Source organism: Malurus melanocephalus, unplaced genomic scaffold (genome assembly GCF_030028575.1).
Source record: "Malurus melanocephalus ecotype Western Australia unplaced genomic scaffold, MMel_1.1 scaffold_321, whole genome shotgun sequence".
Taxonomy (NCBI): domain Eukaryota; kingdom Metazoa; phylum Chordata; class Aves; order Passeriformes; family Maluridae; genus Malurus; species Malurus melanocephalus.
The window spans coordinates 759,425-783,778 of NW_026623553.1; the positions used below are offsets into that span (position 1 = coordinate 759,425).

Sequence of the window (24,354 nt, forward strand, 5' to 3'; positions counted from 1 at the left end):
CAGTCACCTGCTTGTCACCAGTTAATTCAATTACATCTTAGCAATTTTCTAGTTAGATACCATGAAGCCACCAGAGGAAATTTGGGAAGGAGACTAAGATTGGAAAGTAACTCAAATTTTTGAATGGCTGAAAATTGAGTTCAGTTTGGCTTGGTTTCAGCTGTGTAGCCATTGCCTGATGGATAGCATTGCACCTATTCCCTGCAATTTTTCATAGAAACAGCTGCAGGAGAGATAATGACTGGCAAAATTACTCCATGGTTCCAGGAGGAACAGATAAACTCATCTCATCATTCAACCTTCTACCAATTAACCTCTTCTTTACAAAGAAGAATTCAGTATGTATTAAAAACCATTTGCTTGGGAAAAGTAGGCTTTTTTTTTCCCAAAATAGCAAGATTATGTAATATTGTACTTTGCATTTGTGTGTGTATGGAGCAACTGATTGTTTCTCCAGGTCCTTAGAGATTAATTTCTTACGGATACAAGTAACAATTAAATGCAGAATTTTCATGAAAATTCAATATTGAGTTCATTTTATTCCTGAGGCTGGTGAGTTTTAATTGCAGGCTGCAAATTGAACTCTCAACTTCTGAGTAAAATCAGATTTAAAAAAATCCCCCAAGTGTGTAAGAAAAACGGACAARCAATTCTGTTACAGAGCACAAAAATGACATGGTGATTCATACAGGTTTATATAACAGGTTCTCCAGCTGAGAAGGTGTATTTGAATGTCCAAATGTGTATCACACAGCTGACTTTTTTCTTACTGTCATTTTTTTAAGCCGGAGAAATCTTTTGGACTTTATTGTTTGGATTTTGATACACTTTTCTTTTTTTGTTTAACAATGGCAATAGACATTAAGGAGCTTTTAAAAAATATCAGAATTTCATCTAATAAAATATATAAAGTGTAATACAACTGAAAGGCATGTAAATCTGTTCTTTCCTGAGAGAAGTGACATCCTGTGGATTATAAGTCAGGTCTGGAAGAGCAAGTTCCTTGAGAATCATAACCACTCATGAAGAAATATGGTATCAGACTTGTTTGTTGGCAGTAACTGTATAAATACTGAATGTGTTCTAAGCAAATTTAAATTAGAAGAGTTTCATTGCCAGCTGAGGACTACAAAACTGAAGGATATTTCTCCAGACTGTTGGCTTACAGTGTTTAGGGACTTTAGGTGTTATTTGCAGCCAAAAGCATTAAAACCTGGTCAYGGTGTCCTCTCTGCACATTACTGAATGCTCAAGAGACCAGGAATGATGCCTGGGAGAAGTTCCTTGGGGTGAACAGACTTTTGCAGCTCAGATCTGTGGGAGATGATCTTAAATGTATGGGAGAAGCATGGGAAATTGCCATAGGAAACACCTCTCTCTTCCCGGAGAGAAGTGGGAATCAGAGAAGTGGATGGAAAACTGTGTTGGGGCAGAGTAGGTCTTACCCTGAGTTGTACGTGTTGGTCACAAATCTGGCTAAAGATGTGCACACTCTGCAGGAATTGTGGTGAAGGCTGAGTTGGACAGGGTAGGGACCAGAATTTGTGGGGTTGTGGAAATGCAAATAAAAGCAACTGGTGGTACTGTTCACAAAATAATTGGGGAATTAATCCCTTCTTTACTCTGTGGCTTTCCTAGCATGCCCAGAGCCACTCTGGGTTTTCTGTYGGCTGATCAACTCTTTTCCTATGATCATGGTACTGGATAGCATGTGGTATTTGTGTAGCAACATCTGTATTTCAGTCATCTGCAGTCTAAACAACTTATTTTCATGCTAAACGAGTCTTCTAAAAGTGACAGAAATAGTTGCTTTGGAGGCCAGATTCACAGCTTAATTGTGTAGATGACTGATGCTGCCCCCAAAAGATAAATGTACAAAATAATTTTTTTTTTAAAGTTGACATCATTATGATCTGGTCTATGATTGGATTCTTAGGTCTTACTATACTTATGTATTTCAAAAGTGAAAGCATAAAGTGTCTGTTCATAATTGTGCACTAACATGGGCACAGTTAGTGTGTATTTTTCAGGATAGTTAGTATTTTTCAGGATATTGTAATAAAGAGGAGATTTGGAGAAACCAGGAAATCCTACTTCTTAGTACTTCTAATTTGATAATATTCTATTCCAATGTTTGCATATTCAAAGCTACCAACCATGTCTTCCCCACCTCTGGTTTGACCTGATGGTTCAGGTGGACATGTCAGGTTTAGCAGATCTTTCTTCCTCTCTCATCCTCTTCCAGTATCTCCAGTTACAGGTTGCAACTGTTTTCTGGCATAGAAAGGATGATCTGGAACCTTAAAAGTGGCYCTGCTAACTAATTAGCAGCTAATTAATGGAAATTTCTGTGCCTTTCCTGGACCTAGAGAGCCCAGCTCTTCACTTACTGGTTTCCTAACACCTCTCTTCAGAACCTTTCCCACCTTCCTGTGATGGTTCCTGGTTGGAGCTGCAGCCTTGGCTCCTCAGCCCAGCCCAGCTCTCAAGGTGGAGTTGTGCTTCTGCTCTTTCCTTTCTCTGTGCTCCTAGAAAAGCTCTCCCATGACAGGCTTGTTTTCTTCCCAGGTCRGACTTAGCTGAGAGGGACAACATTGATACTTCATTATTTTGGGGGTTCTTTGAACTGCAGCTTTTCTTGCCTAGAGTGATGGAAGGTGTCCAGAGCTGCTGGGTTGTGGGAATGCCTTGTGTTAGGGTGGGAATGATAGATACAGGAACCYTAGGGATGACATTAAATGGAGCAGGGCAGAGGGTTCCCATCTCAGCTGACGGCAGGGTGCATTTGCAGTTTGGTTACTATAGTAGTGGAGCACAGCTTAGTTTCAAAACAAAGATAGAGACAAGCCTTTCAGAGATTTTTGGTGAGTGAAATTTATTTCTCAAGGGTGGTCTCAAAAACCTGTAAGTTACACTTGTTAAAATGAAAATATCAACCYTGAGTGCATGACAAAGCCAAAGAGGCCACGGGTTAGAGCGGGCTCGAGCTAAACAGCCACTAGCCAGCACAGGACCAGGGACTGCTGAACTTCCCCCAAATTCCTTATTTTCTGCTGAGAARTTGTCTGGGGACTCAGGGTTCAGAGGCAAAGTAATAGCAGTGGTGGGAAGAGGTGCGCTCAGCTGGAGCTACTGACCTGCCCAGAGTCTGGAGCTGCAGGAGGAACATCCTGAWGGGTGGCTCCAGTGGCTGTGGGATGTTGGGCTGTTTTCTGGGGTTCTTGAAGGGTGGCTGTGGAATTCTGGGCTATTTCCTGGGATTAGTAAGATTCTTGTTTCCCATATAATTAGATATTTCTCTTTCACTTCAGGGAGTCTGCCAAAGGTGCACAGTACAGAGATAGTCCAACTCTATTTTAGTATTTATTCTTTCTCTTTATAAGAGAAAAATCTCATATTTGRTTTACAATTAGTTCTTCCAAGTAAGATTCATTTCTAAGTGAGGTGTATGTGATTCTTGTTTTGACATCAATGCAAAGTGAAGTTGTTTGTGAATTAATGTATTGGTGRAGGATGGCCCAGAGAGAAATAAATCTGTGTTTCAGGGAGCTTAATCCTTCCAGGGCTGTTGACTGATCTAGGACTTAGTTCTTACTTCCAGACCTTGACTTAACTATGTGATGTTTAGATAACTTCGTTAAACCATGGCTCAAMCTAGACATAATTTTAGTTCCCCTTTTAATGATTAATTGTATAAGTCTGGTTTGTAAAGCTTCAAGTTTTCTTTATTTTTTTTTTTTCTCAAGGCTCCATCTATCACCGTTTGGGTAAAGTAGATGAGTATTAGTGCAGAAAATTATTTGATCAGGCTAAAACCTTCCACATTTTTAATTAAAGTTCTGACACTGGAGTAATAATTAAAATTTCAGCACTTAGTATATTCCTTTTAGTGAGATGTAAATAAAGCTTTCCCAGATGTGGCTTTTGGGAAAGCAGCCATGGGTTGCTTGAGGGCAGTCAGCGCTTGGGGCAGTGCTGCCCAGTTTTGGTGGGCTTTGGTGAAGGTTATTTTTAGAGCTGTTACAATGAACAGAATTGTTCATTTGTTACTGAAAGGGGAAGTGAGCAAGTTGTTAGTTTGGTCCCAGAATTTTACGAAAGGTGCTAAATTTCACACTTTGCTTGTATGCACTAAGTTTGCAGTAGCAGGATTCTGCTTGTAATGTGAAGGTGAATGCTACAGTATTTGGAGAAATTGTAGTTCACGGTATCATATCTTACTGTCAGGTTAGTCTGCTCTCAACTATAGTCTTTCTATTCATAACCTTGCTGTCGGAAGTCAGCCTCTGGAAAATACTCTTACTTTAAGCTCTGCACACACAGAAGAACTTTGGGAACTCAGTAAATCATGTAAATTGCTTTGCTCTTCTCGCTGATTTTCATTTCCAAGTGCATTGTCACGTATGTAAGAAGCCGTAAAGGTTCCTTGTGAGATTGAAATAGCTGTGCTCAAGGGGCTATGAGGACCAATACTGAACATTCCAGCTATCTGCTTTGTCCTTTCTTGTCTTAACACAGTGCAGGGTTTGCCTTTCTGTGCTTTGACAGATGTGCAGTTAGTTGTAAAGATTTTTTTATTATTATTTTTTATTTTTTATTTTTATTATTTTTGGTGGGTGAGAGGGGAGGTTTGGGGTATCTTCAGCATGGCATTTTTTCAAACATTTTTCATGTGCTTAGGTGCATCCAAGCAGAAGTCAAGTTCCCTGCAGGTAGCAGATAAGGACCTACTGCCACCTTTTCACCCATACCAGCCTTTGGAATGCATAGTAGAAGAGACTGAAGGCAAGCTGAATGAACTTGGACAGAGAATTAGTGCTATTGAAAAAGCACAACTTAAATCATTGGAATTAATTCAAGGTGAACCTTTAAATAAAGATAAGATTGAAGAACTTAAAAAGAACAGAGAAGAACAAGTACAGAAGAAGAAGAAAATATTGAAGGAGCTGCAGAAGGTGGAAAGGCAGTTGCAGATGAAAACCCAACAGCAGTTTACCAAAGAATATTTGGAGACCAAAGGTCAGACAGACACACCACCTGCCCTGCAGCAGCAGTGCTCACTTACAGGGGTCTTCCCAGAAGTGGAAGCCGATAAGGGTCTGCCAGAGGATAACTTTTCAGGGTTACCTCAGGTTGACACAATCTTGTCTAAAGATGACGAGCAACACCAGTCTCCAGCACCTGCTGAACAAATAGAGTTTGTTCCYATCCAGCCTTTACCAGCACCGCAATGTAATTTTTCTGGTAACTTAGGTTATAATGGGACAGAGTCTCTTGAACTTCAGAAAGCATTAGGGAATCAGCAGAATGTAGGACAGCAGCAGCAAATTGCTGGGCAGGGGCTCTTAGTTCAAGAACCAGACGGATTAATGGTTGCCACTCCAGCACAGACGCTTACCGACACTCTTGATGACCTAATAGCAGGTGGGTTAAGAAATATACCTATTTTTGCATTAATTTGTGTGCTCAGTTTCCCTCTCTCTCCTTCCCTCCAAATACGTCTTGGGGTTTTCCAGTTTGGGAATACTTGCTTAAGAATAAAGTTCCTGATTAGTGCTATTAATCCTAACAGTAACTTCCAATTCTAACATTATACTTTTAAATATCTTTTTTTYCCAAAGTGCAAAACTTCCTGTACGGGACACCTGTTTTAGCCCCTTTGGCCTCATCTTTTTCTGTGCTTCTTTAAAAAGCCTCATCATGATTAGTAGTGCCCAAGAGGAAACCCAAAAGCATGACAGATTTATATCTTCTGTAGAATTTTCTGTGCAGGCTTATCAGTGACTTCCTTCAATGTGGTAGCCATCTCTAGAAAAAGCCAAATTGTTGTCACTTGTACAGACAAACATGTCCCTCTCATTGCTGCTGGAGCTTAAGCACAGCCTGGAATCCACGCACAACCGCTCCGTTCTGTGCTGGCTTGTGTTTGCAGAATCCCCGCTAAACCCCGGGTGTTGTACGGGAGTATCTRCTGGTTAGATGTTCTACATGGCACAAACGTGTCCCGTTAGCTGGATGAAAAGCAAAAACCCCAACATCCTTCCACGTGTTGGTACGGTGTGAAGAGGAATGGGAATGCCCTCACATCGGGTTGTGTGAGTCCTCTTGTGCAAAGAGAGGGWTCACTTTGGGTGACTTCATTTCGTGGACTTGACTAGGATTGAGGTTTGCTGCTGGAGGTATGTAGGATATAGCTAGTGTTGTTTGATCTGTAGTTTTTTTGTTTTTTAATTCAGTGTTTTTCAACTTTTGTTTGTACCTTGTGCCTGTCCCCCTGCCCATTATTTTCCTGTCTGTCTCCCCTTGCCCCTCCCGTTTCGTARTCGCTGCCTTGTCCTCTGAAGTTCATGTCAAGGCTGTAGAAGTGTGCAGTGAGATCTTGTCCAGCCATTCCTGGGAGCCTTTGGAATGGTAATTGCATCAATCTCATGCAAGTCAAGACTACTTGAGACTTTGCAACTTTCCATGGCACCCAGAGTTGGTGGAGTAGTGGGGTGGTTGTACCAGCTCCTGTCCTCTCCTCGGTGTAATTCCAGTTGTTTTATAGAGCATCAGTCTTAGTTCCCCCTGTTCTGGCATGCAGCCTCCCTCATTTCTCTGTGGTGCTCTTCAGAATACTCAGCCAACATTAAAACATTCTCAGTTTTTATTACTCARAATTTTAGTACTGGAGTCTGTAAGGAGGAAAATTTTAATAGGTAATGCAGAACAATCAGGAAAGGATTAATTTTTGGAGTTGTTGCTGTTGCTGAGAGTTGAACGTGTCTGGCACAAGACCATGGAGTCTGTACCCTCTACCCTCTGTCAGCAGCTCTGACAGCCACAAACTCAGTGCCCCCACAGAGTGAAAAGTGCTGCAGTGCTGCTGAGTGTGAGAACTGTGCTGTGGRAAAAAAGATTGCAAACAACCAAAAAAAACTATCTTAAAAATAATTTTAAAAAGTTGAATAGACATTGGTTTGTTTTCTGAAAATGGCTACTGGTTTTGCTAAGTAATTAAAGACATTTTTTGCTAAGACATGAGATTTATGTATTTCAGAMATCACTACCAATAGTACCTTCTTCTATGTTAGAAACTACATTTWCAGAAATGCAACTTGAGGAGACTGTAGCTATTGAATTCCAGAGGCTTCTGCAAAAAATTATTGATGTTGCTTTATTGAAATATATTTTCTTCTGAAATTYGTGCATTTCTTTCACTTTCTTCCCCTCTGAGAAAAATTGTCAGAAGATAGATAMTTTTCTCACTTTGTAAATCCAGACTGTAAAAGTGACCCCCATGTAAATTATAATCCTACTACAGGATTTATATCCTGTGTAAAAACAAAGTGTAAATTTATCCACTCATACTCTGAACTCTTTGATCCATATCTAAAATGTGCTTTTTCCACAAACCTGCCCATTAGTTTTTAATTTTGTAAAGAAATTTTGAGCAACAAAAGCTGTTACAAGATCAGATTTTTACATGCCTGCTACAGATGCCAATAAAATGGTTCAGGGGCTTGTACCTGGTGCATGTGAGGCTTGGCTTTTAGGGAGCTTGTGTCCCACTTGGGGTGCCAGTGAGGAATCCCCTTGATCCCATGCAATGATGGTAGTGAGTGACTCAGGGTTTAGAAGAGGTATGAATGTTTTTTATTCCTGCTGAGTATTTCAGTTCAGGTGAGGACTGCTTCAGAAGAACAGAAATTACTTTTCCCTCTGCCCAAAATACCTTTTGCTGTTGCTTTTACCAGTGGTGATATCCAGAGGARGCCATRGAGCTGCTCTGCTCTGCAGCCGGGTTGTGAGASCTGGGGKTGTTCAGCCTGGAGAAGTCTCCAGGGAGACCTTAGAGCCCTTTCTAGTGCCTAAAGAGGGGCTTCAAGAGAGGAACTTGGGACACAGGATGGAGTTACACAAGGGGAGTAACTTCCCACTGCCAAAAGGCAGAGTTAGATGGGATATTGGTGAAAAATTCTTCYCTGTGAGGGTGGTGAGGCCCTGGCACAGGGTSCCCAGAGAAGCTGTGGCTGCCCCATCCCTGGAAGTGTCCAAGGCCAGGTTGGATGGGGCTTGGAGCAACCTGGGGATGAGCTTTAGGTTCCCTTCCAACCCCTTCCAATCCTTTCTGGGATTCTATGATGTAGGAGGCAAATGGTTCCAAGCCTCAGTYGTTACCAGTTGTAACAGAGAACTTCAATTTCTGTGAAGCTACAAATTTTTATWTGGCTGACCAACTTAACAGTGGCAACACACATAAGTGGAATATTTATCTTATCATTTTGCTGGCATGATGTGCCATCTGGGAGGTGTTGAGGTTGYGGATGTCAAGGTGCAAAGTGTCAGTGAGTTATGGCACATGTCCTCTCTTTCACGAAGCTCTGCAAAAGTAGCCAAGTACCTTTTGGGAAGTCAGCTMAAACCTAAAAAGGAAGCAGTTCTTTCCACTTCAGAATGTTTTGGTGGTAATTGAGTTTATTTAGATGCACTGATGCAAAAATCTTGCACCTAATAGTGCATTAAAGGTGTGACTTACTACAGTCAAAATTTTGATCAGGTTTACAGAAGAGACAGAGACATGGTGCAGTTTAGCATGGGAAAACAGTACATTAATTTGGAACACATCTGTGATTTTCACTACTCTATATCTATTTGGTTTCTTGCAGCCTCTTGTCTTGCATTTGTTAAGTTTCATTTCAGTTCACCTTCTGCATTYTCCATAGTAAATTTCTTAGTTGCAGTATCTGAATCGAAGCTTTTTTGTGGTTTAGAGTATTAAAGATGAGGCACTCGCTTTTCTGTGTTGCTGGCGTTTGTCTCTATTTGGAATATTTTTATTTCTCTTTGTTTTGCTCAGCTGGTATTTTTACTCAAGAGACTGTGTGTGCTCTTCTGTCCCACTCTTGTCCTGTGAGCTGATGTTTCTAAACTGAAATTTCAGGTGTGTAATGAGAMACTGTGGTTCTGACACTGTGGTTGTAGTTGATGATACAGAATTATGGTATTTTAAGGTAAGAATTTAGCAGGTGACATCTGAGTTACTGTGTTGAGGATTGGTGTTTGGACTAGAACTGGTTACTAGACATTGTGGAGTGAGGCATGAAAAGAGCTGCAGTTATCAATGGGCAAAAGCCTCTGCAGTAGCAGGTTACTGAGAAGCTGCCTGAAAGGCTTGAAAACGGATGGTTCTCTGTGTCCTGAAAATCCCAATTCCTTTGAGGAAAAGGGAACTAAGATCTAAGTYCAAAATTCCTGAATGCCCATGCTCATGTCATGACAGCAGTTGGTTTGCCATAGTTTCAGCCTACAGCTGAAATCTCATCTGGAGCTGCTTGCTCCAGATACTGTCAATGCTCCAGGATCGTACTTGGATAAAATACCAAATTCTTTATCTCTTTTGTTTTACTCATGTTTATTTCCTTTGATATTTTTTCAGAACTTTGAACATAGTCATTCATGTCTTTAAAGATCCTCATTCAGCTTTCAACTGATACTAAGACAGACCTGCAAATCCTTCGTAGAATGGTGGAAATGTGGATTTTGTCATGTGTAGGATAATTTTTTTCTAAAAGCAAGTATTTTGAATATTGAAGTCTATGGACACATCTAAAACCTCTGTAACAAAATTGGTATTTCCCTGGAGTTGACGGCAAGTAGTGTCAGCCCCATGAAACTGGAGGCAGAAGTTCTCAGGCTTTATTTGCTCCACAGAGCACAAATTACACTCCTGCTCCATGGGCCCAACTTGCCAACCACACTGAGGAAATAAAAAATGGCACTTGGAAAAATCCTGCCAATTTGTAAACTCWGCAGCTATAGAGGGGGTGATTAATTGGTGGGTGTTGTAGGAATATTTATTGTTAGATTTTACTTTAAACCAGATTATAGGGTATCAGCRCAGGGTATCTTAATTTCTACTGTCTTTGATGTTTTCTCATGTTTAACATTTTTACTGTGCACATGAAGTGCTTAGTGCACACTTATATGTTTCAAACACATGATGAAAATCTAAAGTATGTGAGAAATACTTGGATGTTTTCAGTCATGGTTGTGAAATATAGAGAATTTGTGGAACCTGTGACAGCAACACTGAATATATTACTTTAAGACCCTTAAACTGGCTCCAGTGGAGTCCYTCTGCACACCCTGTGCTGCATGCATGGCACATGCATGTTTTACATGCATCTGTAGTTGCAAGATCTGAAAAAATTGAGCCAATGTTTTTTGTGAGGCAGGACCAGCTTGATTTAGCATAAGTCATTAACAGGGTGATACGGTGTCTGTATTTTGGAAGGAATAATCTTTAGAAATCCAATTATTATCTTTCACTTCAGTGTATTAAACAAGAAAACAATCGTATTGCATTAATAAATGCTCATTTGCTGCTATAAGTGGTAATCTATAGTGAGCAGGTAAAGTGAGAGCTTTTGTRTTTAAAACTTTTAATACAAATCTGGTTTGCTCATGAAGATTGTAACAGGAATTCAGATCTGRTACTATATTGCTTAAAGGTGATGACCAAATCACCAATGCTGGTTTTGCCTATGCACCAAGGAGAATGCTTTGCTTAAAAAATGCAACTGAAAACTGAACCTCCCCAGATTCCAGGGAACCCCCCTGCCATGTCTCCAGAGCCAATGGAAATGACCCACCTTCCTGTGCTCCAGTCTGTGTTTCCTTTAGTCAGGTTCAGGCAGCTCTACAGGCTAAATTAGTGTATTAATGGTCATGTGGGAGCTTTTCTATGACTTTTCCATCTGTGCYGTTTTCCTGTGAGTAATTGCTGGTGTGTAATCAGTCAATGGAATGAGGAAGGTTGAACTGGGAAAGGTTTGCAAAATTTTTTCTTTAGGTCATACACAAGTTTGAGTTCATCATCTTAACACTTGGACAAAAGCAAAAYGCTGCTGCTTATTTCTTACCTGTAGCTGTTAGTGTTTTGCTTTAGTTGCTTCTTCCAGGAATACTGCTAAATACTGTGTATTTTGGAATAACTAAAGCTCACCAGATTTTCCAGCTTATGAGGCTTCACAGTATTTGGCAATCCAGCAGTGACAATACTTGTCAAATCAACTGCACAATATTTGGCAATCCAGCAGTGACAATACCTGTCAAATCAGCTGCACAATATTTGGCAATCCAGCAGTGACAATACTTGTCAAATCAGCAGGGATTACTGAAGCTAAAGCACACACGGAGCTTGTGTGTAGGTGTGTTAGACCTTCCTGGCAGGTAATCCCAGCTGATTACAGGGATCCAGGCTCCACTTGGCCTCTCATCAAGTTACAGAGGCAAGCAGGAGTTCTGGCCTCACAGTGGATATGTCCAGGGAGATTTCTCTGCTTGTTGATTTAAAATTAGGTGAAAAACATCTKATTCTCAATTACGATTTTTTAACATTGTTCTTTAAGAAAATAAAGAAGATAAAGTTGCATTTCTTGTGTTCCTGAGCAATGCTGGATCTTCAGGATCGACATCTTTTACATGCTGTGCATCAATCAGAATAAATTTTAGGAGCACAGTTTTTAGCTTTCCTTTTTTTTTGTTGACTGCCCCCTGCTGTCTGCTTCACTTCCACTTTCCTGGGTTGGTTTAAAGCTGAGACATGATTAATAGTGGGAGTTGCTGTCAGTCATCTTGCTCTGCAAACTTTCTCTGGAGGCTAAGTGTGCACTAACCTTTACATGAAAAATTTTGGGATTCAGAATGAGATCTATTTATTAGGTTTGTGTGTTAGTGATAAATCATTTGCCTGCTTAAATTGAGCATATGRTTGAACTCTTCTTTTACAGTGAAGGTTACAGTTAGAAAAGGGTAACTAATCACCTTCATAATTCACACTTGTAATGCATACAGACTAATTAATAAAATTATTTTCTAACTTATTACAGTTTGGAGATGATGCTTACACTGTTTAACTGCCGGAAAGCTGCTTTTTGTTTTTAGGAACATTTAATTTGTTTTATCCCTKTTACCATTTTGACATTAGACCATTGCAGTTTTATGGGACTTAATATTTTTCTTATAAAACGGGGCATTCCTAAGAGTGGATTAAAAGCTGGATGTTCCTTTTCAGCTGTGAATAGCAGAGTGCCCAGCGGCTCCACCAGCTCCTCGCACGCTACCGAGTCCCCRACGCCCGAGCCCTGCCCGCAGGCAGCGAGCAATGTGCCCTCCCAGGCTGTGCTCCCCATGTATCCATCAGTGGACATCGATGCACATGTGAGTAATGGAGCTTAGCTTGGAGTGGGTTTGCTTTCTGAGAAGTTCTGAAAGGAAAAAAAAAAAATCTAGTAGTGTTGTAGAAATAATAAAATTGTCTTTATTTTTAATTTCTGAATATCTGCTTCTTTTTCTTTTTTATCCATGAAGACTGAAAGTAACCACGACACTGCTCTGACCCTTGCGTGTGCGGGAGGGCACGAGGAACTTGTGTCTGTGCTGATCGCACGTGGTGCCAATATTGAACACAGAGACAAGAAGGGTAAGTGAAAACAATAATATGATTTGGCTGTGAATTATAACTTGAAACAGTGAACTTCAAAATGTGAACTGAATTCTTACACTTCATGTGGTAACATTGGTCTTACCAAGCCAGTGAGCTTCTGTCTGCATTTTTCAGAGGAAGTGCACCTGAGYGGGATCTTAGGCAGATTTGTGAAATGTGGGGGACTTTTGTCCTTATCACTCACCTTCTACAAATGACCTTGGCAAGCTGGATAGAGGAGCTGATGGGTAACCATCAAATCTTGKCTGACAGAGCTGAAGGGTAGCAGTTATCAGCCAAGGTATTGGATATTGTTCTCAGGAGCAGAGTTCAGCAAATCTCACATCTTTTAGAGCTGAGAGAATAAAACCACCACGCCACATGTGTTGGAGCTCYAGTGACCACTGGCAATCAGCAACACACGCAGGGCAAATGTGGTCACTGGTTGGAGCTTTATTAAACAGGAATTAGGCAGCAAGCCGTGATTTCTCCAAGGAGAGGAGTTGGTCAGAACTTAATCCAAACTGATCACTGCAAGCACTGTTTAGATTTCTTCTGAAGAGCCTTTGGCTGGAATCAGAGCCTCAATGTGACAGGGTCAGAAAAGGGTGGGAAAGGTTCTGATATTGTGGCATTCATCAGGAAACCCCCAGTCTGAGGAAGAGATGTGATTAGTGGAAGTCATTGTGAATTAACCCATTTGTGCATKTCTGCTCCTTAATACCACTTCTGAGATTCTTACGGTTGGTTTTTAATGCAATCTCATGTTACTAGGTTTTACGCCTCTGATTCTGGCTGCAACTGCTGGACATGTTGGTGTGGTGGAAATTCTTCTGGACAAAGGTGGGGATATAGAGGCACAGTCCGAGCGCACAAAGGATACTCCGCTTTCCTTGGCATGCTCCGGTGGACGCCAGGAGGTACAGACATGTCCTCAAAGGGCTCCAGTTGTTACTTGCAGATAGGTTTTTTTGCACACTGTTGAGTTTCTTCTATTGATGATACACCTTACTTTTTTTCTGGAAGATTTTTCATCTGTTTCAGTGTAGCTAATTCAAGAGCTTTTCTCTCTTCCAAGAAAGGAAGAAGTATTTTCCTTCTCTTCCTTGCCTATCCCAGTTTTGTTAGTTAATGGTCATGGTCACTTGTGATAACTTGTGGTCTTTCTTCAGTCAGGTGTATCCTCACAAGGTAAGTACTTCTGTGAGGGAAGCAGATAATTATTCAATAACTTTATTGACTGARCACTTTTGTTATCTATCTTCTCTGTTCTCAAACCTGAAACAGCTGKTGCAGGCACRCAAGCACARAAATTGGGATTCTGTGTGGACAGTRCATGGCTTTTGTGATAATGCACAGAGCTGACAAGTGCCAATGCAATGCAGGACACACTGTAGCAGTCTTTTRAGGATGTTTCAGAATTCTGTCAGATTTGTGTATGTGTTGTTGTCCAAATAATTGTTAAATCCTTCCTATTTCAGTCCTGTTCATAGTACCTTAGAAGATGGCATGGAGAGGCCAAGGGCTCTGTACTAGTTTAGGGATTAAAACAGTTAGCCAAAATTGGAAAGTTTCCACTTTACTTTCGAATTCCAGATCTTATGAGAGTAAAAGTGTTTCTCATGAAAAAAGCCAAGATMAGCATGGCCTGTAGGAGTAGCATTAGGTATTGAACAACTGAAGTCTTTTGTTCTTCCTCTTTTTTTTCCATATGCCAGAATCTACCTCATGTTTCTGGCATAACAGCCTTTTTTCTGKCTTGTTTAGAAATCGCCTAGCTTGTGTTCATAGTAAAATAAGGCCCACTGAAGCACAGTAAATCACCCAAAATGTTTTCATTTTCTCCTGTTTTATTCCTCTTAAGCAACTTCTGATAGAGGAGTCCTTCCTTGTGCTGATTCCATTAACATCAGTCATTCTGACTTTTGCCATGTGTTTTTTTGGAAAGTTCATATGATACAGATAGTCAAACTTGTCTCAAGARTCATTTGAGTTAAAGTTGTCAAACAAGTTTTTCTGAAGGAGATGYTCAAACATTGTGAGACATTATGGGAGTGGGGTAGATCCCTTGTTTGCAAACTTAAGATTCCCAGGAAGAGCTTCACTTTAAAGCCTTGCAGTTTTGTTTGGGTATAATAATCTTTTTGGCAGGCAAGTGCTCATCTGCTGTGGTCATGGTCTGTGGGGGCTGTACTGAGATAGGGAAAAGATAAGCAGAAGAGRGTGGAGGTTTTCCTGTAGAATCTTGTCTGTTGACAAGGGGAGCTGGTAGCATACTGGAAAGTTTGTGGTAACATCCTTTCACTCCCTGGAAGATAATAATAAAGGCCACAAAATGTCTGTTAATACACCTCCTGTCTTTTCAGGTTGTTGATTTGCTGTTGGCCCGGGGAGCAAATAAAGAACACAGGAATGTGTCTGATTACACGCCATTAAGCCTTGCTGCATCTGGTGGCTATGTTAATATCATCAAGATTCTTCTCAATGCTGGGGCAGAAATTAATTCCAGGTAATACACCATATGACCAGTCCATCCTGAGGCACAGGTTGGAATCTCRGGTGCTTTCAGACCTCCTTATAACAGTCTTTCTACACTGATGACATCTTTTGTGTTCCTGTTATCTTAGTGCTTTTAAACTGCCTTTAACTATCACAGATTTCATCTGACTTGTACCTAAGTTGTAAGGGATTATAGTTTGCAAAGCCATTCTTTCCCTTTTCCACCATTCTGAGGTCTGGAAGTCAAACTTTCCAGTAGAACCATGTAAAGGAAGAAGCCAAAGTGCTCTTTGTGTTTGAATATTTCCTGTTCAGGCAGAGGAGTAAGTGTACACAGCAGTGTCTTTTAAGCCTCCTGTCTGTTTATTTTAAGAAAACTTACATATATTCTAACACTAGACAGAGCAAGAACTCTTAACTAGGGAAAGTTAAAGATGCAGCTATGCTAGAAGCATTTTTTTTTTTAAAGAGTCAGATGTAGCCTGGATTTTAGTGTATGTAGCTTAAGGCTTATGTCTGCTTTGGCCATCAAGATGTCTAACAGCTGACATGTATTTTCCTTGTTTATAAATTGCAATTGTCTATTGGATACAGTTCCTCTGGTGACTTCTCCTGATCAATTAAAAATGCTACTATTTAGATCAGTGTTTTTATTTTGTATAGGTTATATGTTCCTTTCTGGTTTACAACAAAACATTCTGTTGCTCTTGTATTTCCCGGAGCTTTTCTTTTGCTATGGGCACTGCAGTTTGTTTCTTTCCCTTAGGACTGGGAGTAAGCTRGGGATTTCTCCTCTGATGTTGGCTGCTATGAATGGCCACGTACCTGCCGTGAAGCTKCTGCTTGATATGGGCTCTGATATCAATGCCCAAATCGAGACCAACCGYAACACAGCCCTCACCCTGGCCTGCTTCCAGGGCCGGGCAGAGGTGGTCAGTCTGCTTTTGGACAGGAAGGCCAATGTCGAGCACAGGGCAAAGGTAAGTGGGGGACTTGCCTTTCCTTATGACTTATTGTCTCTGAATCATCAAGTTTCTTCAAATTTTCCTGTAACTTTGAGTTTTTCTGGGCTCAGAGGAATTATTACGTCAGAGCACTTAAGTGTTCTGAAATAAATTTGGTTTCTTTTAAAAAATAAAAAAGTATCAACGATGATGAATTTTTTCCATTAGGGAAAAGCCGACTGGTCCAAGTTTATAATGAAACTTGGATTGACTCTTGTCTAGACTTTTTCAGGTWTAAACTTGACGTGATGTTCAGTAACAGAACAGATACAGGTATTTTTACATGCAAGTGAAGTCTAGGCAGGAAGAGAATAGTGTTGCTTGTGATTCTCATATAGAGCAGACTTCTTGTCTACAACAGAAGTAGTGCAGTCAGACTTTTTTGTAAAGCTTTTACGTTGCTGTAGAACCCATGGCTTCAGTACTGTGACCTTCTGTGCCTCTGAAATGCTCCACAGGTCCCATCCTTTGGTGCTCTGGGACAGCTTTGTCTCCTGCCATAAAGCAAGCTTAAAGCTTGTGTAGACAGCCAGACTGATTTCCCCAGCACAAAGGAATTTTTGGTAACTCCTAAGGCTGCTGAAATAATTGCTGTGTCTGTCTACCCCGCCTGCTTCTGGAATGACTGTGGCTGGAGAAAAGGGGATATGGATAAAAGCCAGCTCTCAAATGGTCAGTTGGGCATGTTAGCAGCTGGTGTAAGTTTTTTTAACAGTCTGACCTGGCAACTAAATTGGGCCCGGATCAGTCTCAGTGCCAAGGGAGGCTAGAGAAAAGCTATAAAGTCAGTTTCTGAGTATTTTTGTAGAAACTTTTGTGTCTTCATTTGAMTCTGTTCTAACCTCTGTTGTAGAGATGTTGTTTTAAACTTTGCATTTGCTGTTGAGACAGGTATCTGGTGGTGCTTAGTCAACAGTTTGCTTGGGTTTGTATAAATCAAAGCCCAAGAGTATTTGGGTTTTGGGTTGGTTTTGTTTGGTTGGTTTGTGTGTGGGTGTTTTGTTTTGTTGTTGGGGTTTTTTTTGGTTGGGTTTTTGGGCTTTTTTTTTTTTTTGAGGAAGAGACTGCTTGAAGTTAGGCTCCTAAACTAAATATAAGCAGCTAAATAAAAATCCGATTTCCCTTTGTAGGAATCATTTATGTCTTATCTGAAGTATATTGCACAGATTTCACAGAGTAACTCATTCTCTTTGCACAGACTGGTCTCACACCCCTGATGGAAGCAGCTTCAGGAGGCTATGCRGAGGTTGGAAGGGTTCTCCTTGATAAAGGAGCAGATGTGAATGCCCCACCTGTGCCTTCCTCAAGAGATACGGCTTTAACAATTGCAGCAGATAAGGGCCACTACAAATTCTGCGAGCTCCTCATTAATCGGTAAATCWTTTCTTCTCATTAAGTGTTTAAGGCCAGAGTGGGTGGGGCTCTGAGCATCCTGATTTMGTGGGTGGCAYCCCTGCCCGTGGCAAGGGGGCTGGAACAAGRTGAGCTTTCAGGTCCYTTCCAACCCAAAGCATCTATGACTAATGATTAGTGGCACATGTGTTCTGGATCCCTCTATGGCAAGGGTGCTCTTGTTTACGTTAGCTCATGCACCTGAGAGCAAAGGGAATGGGGAACTTTGAAAGTAAGATGTTAAATCTGTTCCTGCTCTTCAGTGTTATCCTGGAATATCTTGCTGTTGCAGTGTTAATTAAGCAAAGCAGGCAGCTGGGACCAGAGGCAGGCAGACAGTCTGTCATGGACAGCTTTTTTGTGTGTGAATCCAGCAGCTCCCACGTGAGCATTTCCTCACTGTCATTTGAGGGGCAAAGCCTGGAAGTAGCTCTTGAGTTTTTCAAGCATAACGCAGTGTGCTGCTAAAATCTCAAGGGTCTGCTTTGTCCTGTAGGTAGTCACCACACTGATAATTTAAAGGTTGCTGGTTGCATATCTCTGGTGCAGTAGGTGACATGAAATGAAAGTTCATTTCTGCAAGGGAGGTTTAAGTAATCCCCGTGTCACTACCCTGCAAATGAAATAGCAAATTGCAGGGACAGAATTTCTCATATCTTGCTACTATATTTTGGTTACTAAAGCTCTAAACTCTGCTGTTCTCTGTTTTGTGATCTTGCTCTGCGACTTCCACCTTTACTCATCCCATTTGACTCTGTGTTTTTAGAGGGGCACACATTGATGTTCGGAACAAGAAAGGAAACACCCCGCTGTGGCTGGCAGCTAACGGTGGGCACTACGACGTGGTCCAGCTGCTTGTGCAAGCAGGAGCAGATGTGGATGCTGCAGATAATCGAAAAATTACCCCTCTTATGTCAGCATTTCGCAAGGTAGGAGAYAAACTGCTTTTATGTTTTCAAAATAGTGCTTCTCATTTGGTCTTGAATCTGAATGCTTGGTTTTGGAAGAATCAAATATAACATGGGAAAATTACTACTTTGATAAAATACCTGCTTCAAAGTCATAATTACTATATTTCATACAGATCCAGTTTCTGAGAGTTGAAAAACTGTTCCATGAATTATGTTAGCTTTATAACTTCCAGTTGTACACTGTGCAAAAACTTTGACTGTTTGAGATTTCCATATTTCTGTACTGCTTATTTCAGTCCTGCTTTTGAGATGAACACAMTACTAGTCTGCAATAAGCYGTCCTTATTCCATTATGCTTCTCTYAATCTGYTCCTAATCTGTTGTGATGGGACACTGTGTAGTCAGCTCTTTTGTCACTCACTGCCTTTTCTTCTTGGCAGGAAGAACATTGCTTTGTGATGGTTCCATCAGTTGTGGTGTTTGATGCAAGGAGCGTAGCTGTAGCAGAGGAATTTTTTAACTGTGGCTGCTTTGCCATTAAAAAAATAGCAAAGAAGTGTGCAGCTTTTTTGACAAACAACAATGCTGAGCTTGCCTCTGCTTTCACATTGCTTTCACATAACTTCAGAAGCAGCAGTTGGGTGCTTTGTGTGGTTGCACAGTGTACCCTGGCAGTTGAGGAATGTGCTTGCCAGGAGAGCATTCAGGTGSCTCAGTTCCCTGACCTGACTTAGCTTGTAATCGAACAATCCAAGTCAGCTTCATGGAGTGGCAAGAGAGTTGGATTGGGTGACAGAGGGTGTCTAAAGAGGGTTGTCTTTGCTGTTTTTAAAACCCTRAAGAGCTGTCTCCAGTCCTTGTATTTTAAAATAAAGAATAATTTGTGGCAGAGCTTGTCTTTGCCACCCTGAAGCAGAACAGTATCTGTGCTGTCAGCACTAAGCAAGCAGTAAGTGCCCTTCTTCCCAAACAAGCAGCCTACCAGAAATGTTCTTGTTTGTTTTGTCTTTTGCATTGAATTGAGAGATATKAAACTTGTATTTTGACAATGAATATTGACAATTGCATACAAAAGATTAGAATTTTCTTTGCTCTTCTAGGGTCATGTGAAAGTAGTTCAGTTCCTGGTGAAAGAAGTTAACCAGTTTCCTTCTGACATTGAGTGCATGCGCTACATAGCGACCATCACAGACAAGGTGAGTTGGACCTGGGGAGAAGACCCTGGCCTGAATTTCCWGCAAAAATTTCCATGGGAATTTCTTAAGTACTCAAAAACTGAACGTACATGTTTGYTCATGTGCATCTGATTTGGAGATTTGTACATGTCTCCTTTTTAATACAGCACTTAAAATGTAAATCAGCATTTAGATCCTATTCTATGGAATAGYTTGTATGTTTATGAACACAGGGGAACCAAATGTTTGTAGAACAAGCCTCACTCCTCAGTTGTAGTTTATTACAGTGGTAGTAAGACAAGTTTGCATTTCAGGACCTGTTGAAAAAGTGTCACCAGTGTGTGGAGACGATTGTGAAAGCTAAAGACCAGCAGGCTGCAGAAGCCAATAAAAATGCAACKATACTGCTGAAGGAGCTAGACCTGGAAAAAGTGAGTAGGGCATTGCTGTCATGTGGCAGAGTGTTTGAGCTGTGTGTGAATCTGTGGRCTGCATTTCTTTTGGTGCTTCTTGGGCCAGTCTGACTATATCTGTGTTCCTTCCCCTAATACGTCATACAATGAGGCACATACTGAGGGTGGCAAATTAGAACTGACTTTTGCTTCAGCCACTCCACTGTCCTTTTTTAGGAAAGCGTGGTCTTAGCAATAGTTACCTTAGGCAGTAGTTCCCTGGGATCACCTCAGCACAGGGGTCTCCAGTCTCATGATGTGGTACATGGTGTGTTAATATGTGTGTAAGTCATGGTCCATAAGCATTTTATGGACTTCTGCTCAGTGGAGTTGAGCAGAGTGTGGAGAAAATCCCCTTCTCCCTTGCTGAGAATACTGTAAAGTGTTCTAGAGTWAAAGTCTTTAGTGGGCTCTCTTAATTGAGGTTCTTTCAGTTTTTGACAAGTTCCACATTAGTTATTAAATTTTCCAGGTTGTGGACTTGTTGAACACACATCAGTTGCTGTGCACAAGTAATGCAGCAGTAATTGATTCCATTTTTTAAAGTGGTTAAAATTAGAGCCATTGTGTGTAAAATACTATTTTGAGTACTGTCTTTTGAACCAAAGATGTAAACACCACACCAAAAATATCWCTGAGCTTATCAAATGTTTGAGAAAGAACTGAGAGGATGAGGAATTTTGCTGGTTTTCCAATAAAACTGTTTTTTTTTAATATTTCTGTTTTATTTGCTAATTTGTTATCATTCCTTAGAAGTCTTTGGGCCAGCTAGTCCTGTTGTTGCATAAGGTCTGCCCAGTTTCTGTGTAATGATTCAGTATGTGCCAAAGTCATTCTAGATCATTGTGCTCTCTCCTTTCTCCTTCCCCCCAGATTTCTAGGGAAGATCTGAATTATAATCTAGTCGTGTGAAAATGTTTAAATATGGATTCTTTTCTCCTACATAGTCAAGAGAGGAGAGCAGAAAACAAGCTCTTGCAGCCAAAAGGGAGAAAAGAAAGGAGAAGAGAAAGAAGAAAAAAGAGGAACAAAAAAGAAAACAAGAAGAAGATGAAGAAAACAAGCCTAAGGAAACTCTGGAACTACAAGAAGATGACGATGAAGAAGAAAACGATGATGAAGGTAAAGCACAAGTGTTTCTATGAAAGTGCAGTTGTGTGGCTGCGTTTTTCTAACCATCAAGGTAAAGGAATSTGTTTGAAATCTGGTCTCTTGTATKTGATAGTGTTGCATGGCTGCTGCCCTGGTTTTCCCTCAGTAGTCAGAGTTCCTGGTAAAACTCCTTTGCTCATTTTTTCACCCCCTCCATTGTTCACAAAAGTCTTTCACTCTTGGAGGATTTACAGCTGAATATGGTGCAAGTAGTCTRACAGCTCTGCAAGGAGCATAACTTCAGCTGTAGCATGTTCAGTGAGGACACTGATTTCTCTATTTTGTGGGTTCTGGTTGTATATAAACTGCTTTTCTTTCAGTGGAGCAAGAAGTTCCTATAGAGCCTCCAAGTGCAACTACTACAACTACAATTGGAATTTCTGCAACTTCAACTACCTTCACAAATGTCTTTGGGAAGAAGAGAGCTAATGTGGTAACTACCCCCAGCACAAACAGAAAAAATAAGAAAAATAAAACAAAAGAGACTCCTCAGAATATGCAGATAATTTTGCCAGATCAGCATATATCGCTAGCACAGCAAAAAGCAGATAAAAATAAAATAAATGGAGAGCCAAGAGGTGGTGGTGCGAGTGGGAACAGTGATTCAGATAACCTGGATAGCACAGACTGCAACAGTGAAAGCAGCAGTGGAGGGAAAAGCCAAGAGCTGAACTTCACAATGGATACGAATTCCTCAGAGCGGCGCTATGCCTCACTGCTCATCCCCTCTCAGGAAGAAAAAAACAGCACCTCAGCTTCCAAAACACCAACGAGGTGAGACTGCTCTGTTGCTTCCCTGTTGTTTCACAAGGTTCCACCTATGCCAGAGTAAATTTTCTGTAGCTTAAGCTTTACACCACCTGGTACATTCCCAAAGCCTAGAGAGACTGATGCTGCCTTATTTGCATAGCTGTGTTAAGTTTCTTGGACACAACCTCTTTGAAATGGTAAGGACAAGACTTTTTGGCATTGTTTGCTAGTTTTTAATATTACTTGAGCAAAATGACCTTTTCTCTTTGAACTTTTTAAGCATCCATGTTGCATTGTCAGCTTTGCTAGAACAAATCTTGAAGTGAATGTACTGGGAATTTAATAAGGAAGTGACAGCTTTACTTATCCACTTACAGAAGTGCTTTGTTACCTTTTGATTGTTTTATGGTTTCACCATTAATGCATTTGACTTGCAATCTCTTTCTTTTAAGGAGGGAAGACGTTGATGACTCTGAGCATTTCACCTGCCAGGTTGATGGCCAGTTTGATATAACCTTGTCGAGCCAGAGGTGAGAGTCAGAATTACTCAGAGAATATACAGGGGTCACATGAGTGGTTCAAAAGGTCATTCAGTTGCCTGGGAATGTGCTGATAACTTTTACAACACCAGTTTCTGAACAGGCCGTTGGTCTGAATCAGGAAGCTTAGATCTCATGTAGGTGTGTAGTCTTTGTTTGCTTTTCCCATCGAAATAGTGCAAGTCTGATTCCCCAAAGTTTTGTTTTCTCTTTCCATTTTCTATACTAAGAAGGGGAGAGGACCTGGAGGTTGATCTACAGGACACTGGGCTGACTGAGAGGCCAGCTTCAATAAAAACACAGACATTGTAGCATCAAGAAGGGCAATGAGACATGGCTGTTGTCTCAGTGTTGTCACCTGATTGAGGTGCTTGACTGGGAGTGGAAAGAGTTAGGATTTTTTCTTTTTCCTGTTTTTCCCCAGATTCAAGTTAGATGCAGAATGAGTGGATTCATCAACCCTTGTGGTTAGGAGGTGTCTGTTTGGGCTCCCATTAGGAGTGCTAAAAATTGGAATTTGTTCTGTTCTACAAACATAAATTGTTTCTGCCTTGGACCTTTCATCCAAGATCTCCTGCAAGATCCTTGGGTCCTGTGCAGTTCAGTAGAGCAGGACATGCTAAATGCATCCTTCTGACTCGTTGCTAGGGGTGGTTCCTCTGTTAAAGTACACTGAGGAGGCAGGACAGTATGTAAACATAAAAATGGGGCTGGTGTCTTTTTTAACTTCTACAGATGGCTTCTCTGGCTTTTGCACTAGACAGACTTCGTCTGAAAATCATTTCTAAGTTTGCTCTTTCTGAATTCCTCTTTAGTCACAGRCATGCTGATGAAAGTGCTGCTGTAATTGAAACTGAAACTCAGGCTGCATAATGATACTCTTCTGAAAAATACCTAGGTATTTTCAGATAAAGCAGGAAAAAGCTTTAAAGTCTACTCTGGAATTCATATTCCTCAGTGGACATTTTTCTTTCATATGCATTTTCTTTTTCTCTTTGCCTCAATCTTTCAGTTATCTGAGGACAAATAGAGTTCTCTACAGAACTTGCAGATTCTGCGGATAGGTGTATCATCAGAGAGCTAGAACTTATTAAGGTATAGAGAGAAAATGCTGCCATCTTAAAAGGCATAGTGTCTAATCTTTGCTTTTCGTGTAAAACCTGTGCTTGGTTACTGAGAGGCAGTGCCATCTCTGAAGTTTGTATGAAATAAACAGTCTGCCTGCGAGAAGACACAGCAAACATAAAATGCTGTAAAGAATGGGGAATAAAATGGATGAATAAAGACTTGCATATAATAGAGGAGWGCTGCTTACCAAGAGAGCTGAAGCATCAGGGCTTCTGTACATTTTTGGGCTATGCCATAATTGGCTGGTGGAACCACCCAAGGCCAGGTTGTCAGTGTCTGCTGGAGATTGCTGCCTGTTTCAGTGCTTCAGATGAACTTGTGAGCTCCCAGTGCTGCTGTTTGCACCTCCACATCAACCAGTTAGCCCAAAAAGGGATTGTCTGCTCTCTCTCCCTCYATTTCTCTCTCACTCAGACTTTGCATATCACTGTATTGTTGCAGCAGCAGTATTGGCACAGGTGACAATAGCTGGCACTTGCTGCCAAATGGTGCCTCTGGGACATAAATATGCCATTATGCTCAAATATGTGCCTCAGCTACCCCTTCATAAAATGGGGGCAGAGGGGTAGAACCAGTGTACAGGAATCTGTGACAGAGCTAAAACTGAGACATTTTCAAGTATTTGGTAAGGGACRCTTATTACYRAAGTACCTGTTCYTAAAAAGCTATGTAAGAAGGGAGAACACTGTGTAGACACATAATCAGGAGATCCCACCTATTAAAACTGTCTTATACTGTTGCCCTTAGTGATTCTGGTATTACTTCATTCAGTTTAACACTCTGCTTTTYGAAGGAAGGGTATAGACTGGACTAAAAGGGAAAAAAAAACCCTTCCCAAAGTCACCCAACAGTTGTTCCAGGCAGAAAATAAGAATGGAAACTG

The 24,354-nt window shown here is 40.9% G+C and overlaps 1 protein-coding gene across 13 annotated transcripts in view; it reads left to right on the forward strand.

Moving 5' to 3' along the window:
* ANKHD1 (ankyrin repeat and KH domain containing 1) overlaps nt 1-24,354 on the forward strand; it is a 99,686-nt gene that overhangs the window by 57,740 nt on the left and 17,592 nt on the right. For 11 of the 13 annotated variants that reach the window (XM_057377659.1, XM_057377660.1, XM_057377661.1 and 8 more), the window contains exons 15-27: nt 4,681-5,424; nt 12,059-12,204; nt 12,355-12,466; nt 13,244-13,389; nt 14,836-14,978; nt 15,735-15,948; nt 17,171-17,346; nt 18,131-18,293; nt 19,376-19,471; nt 19,765-19,881; nt 20,850-21,024; nt 21,375-21,828; nt 22,257-22,334. In XM_057377659.1, the coding sequence (XP_057233642.1) occupies nt 4,681-5,424; nt 12,059-12,204; nt 12,355-12,466; nt 13,244-13,389; nt 14,836-14,978; nt 15,735-15,948; nt 17,171-17,346; nt 18,131-18,293; nt 19,376-19,471; nt 19,765-19,881; nt 20,850-21,024; nt 21,375-21,828; nt 22,257-22,334 (2,764 nt within the window). Of the gene's footprint in view, nt 1-4,680; nt 5,425-5,932; nt 6,124-12,058; nt 12,205-12,354; nt 12,467-13,243; nt 13,390-14,835; nt 14,979-15,734; nt 15,949-17,170; nt 17,347-18,130; nt 18,294-19,375; nt 19,472-19,764; nt 19,882-20,849; nt 21,025-21,374; nt 21,829-22,256; nt 22,335-24,354 lie in introns of those variants that run through there. The other 2 variants (XM_057377671.1, XM_057377672.1) reach the window with 2 other exon arrangements.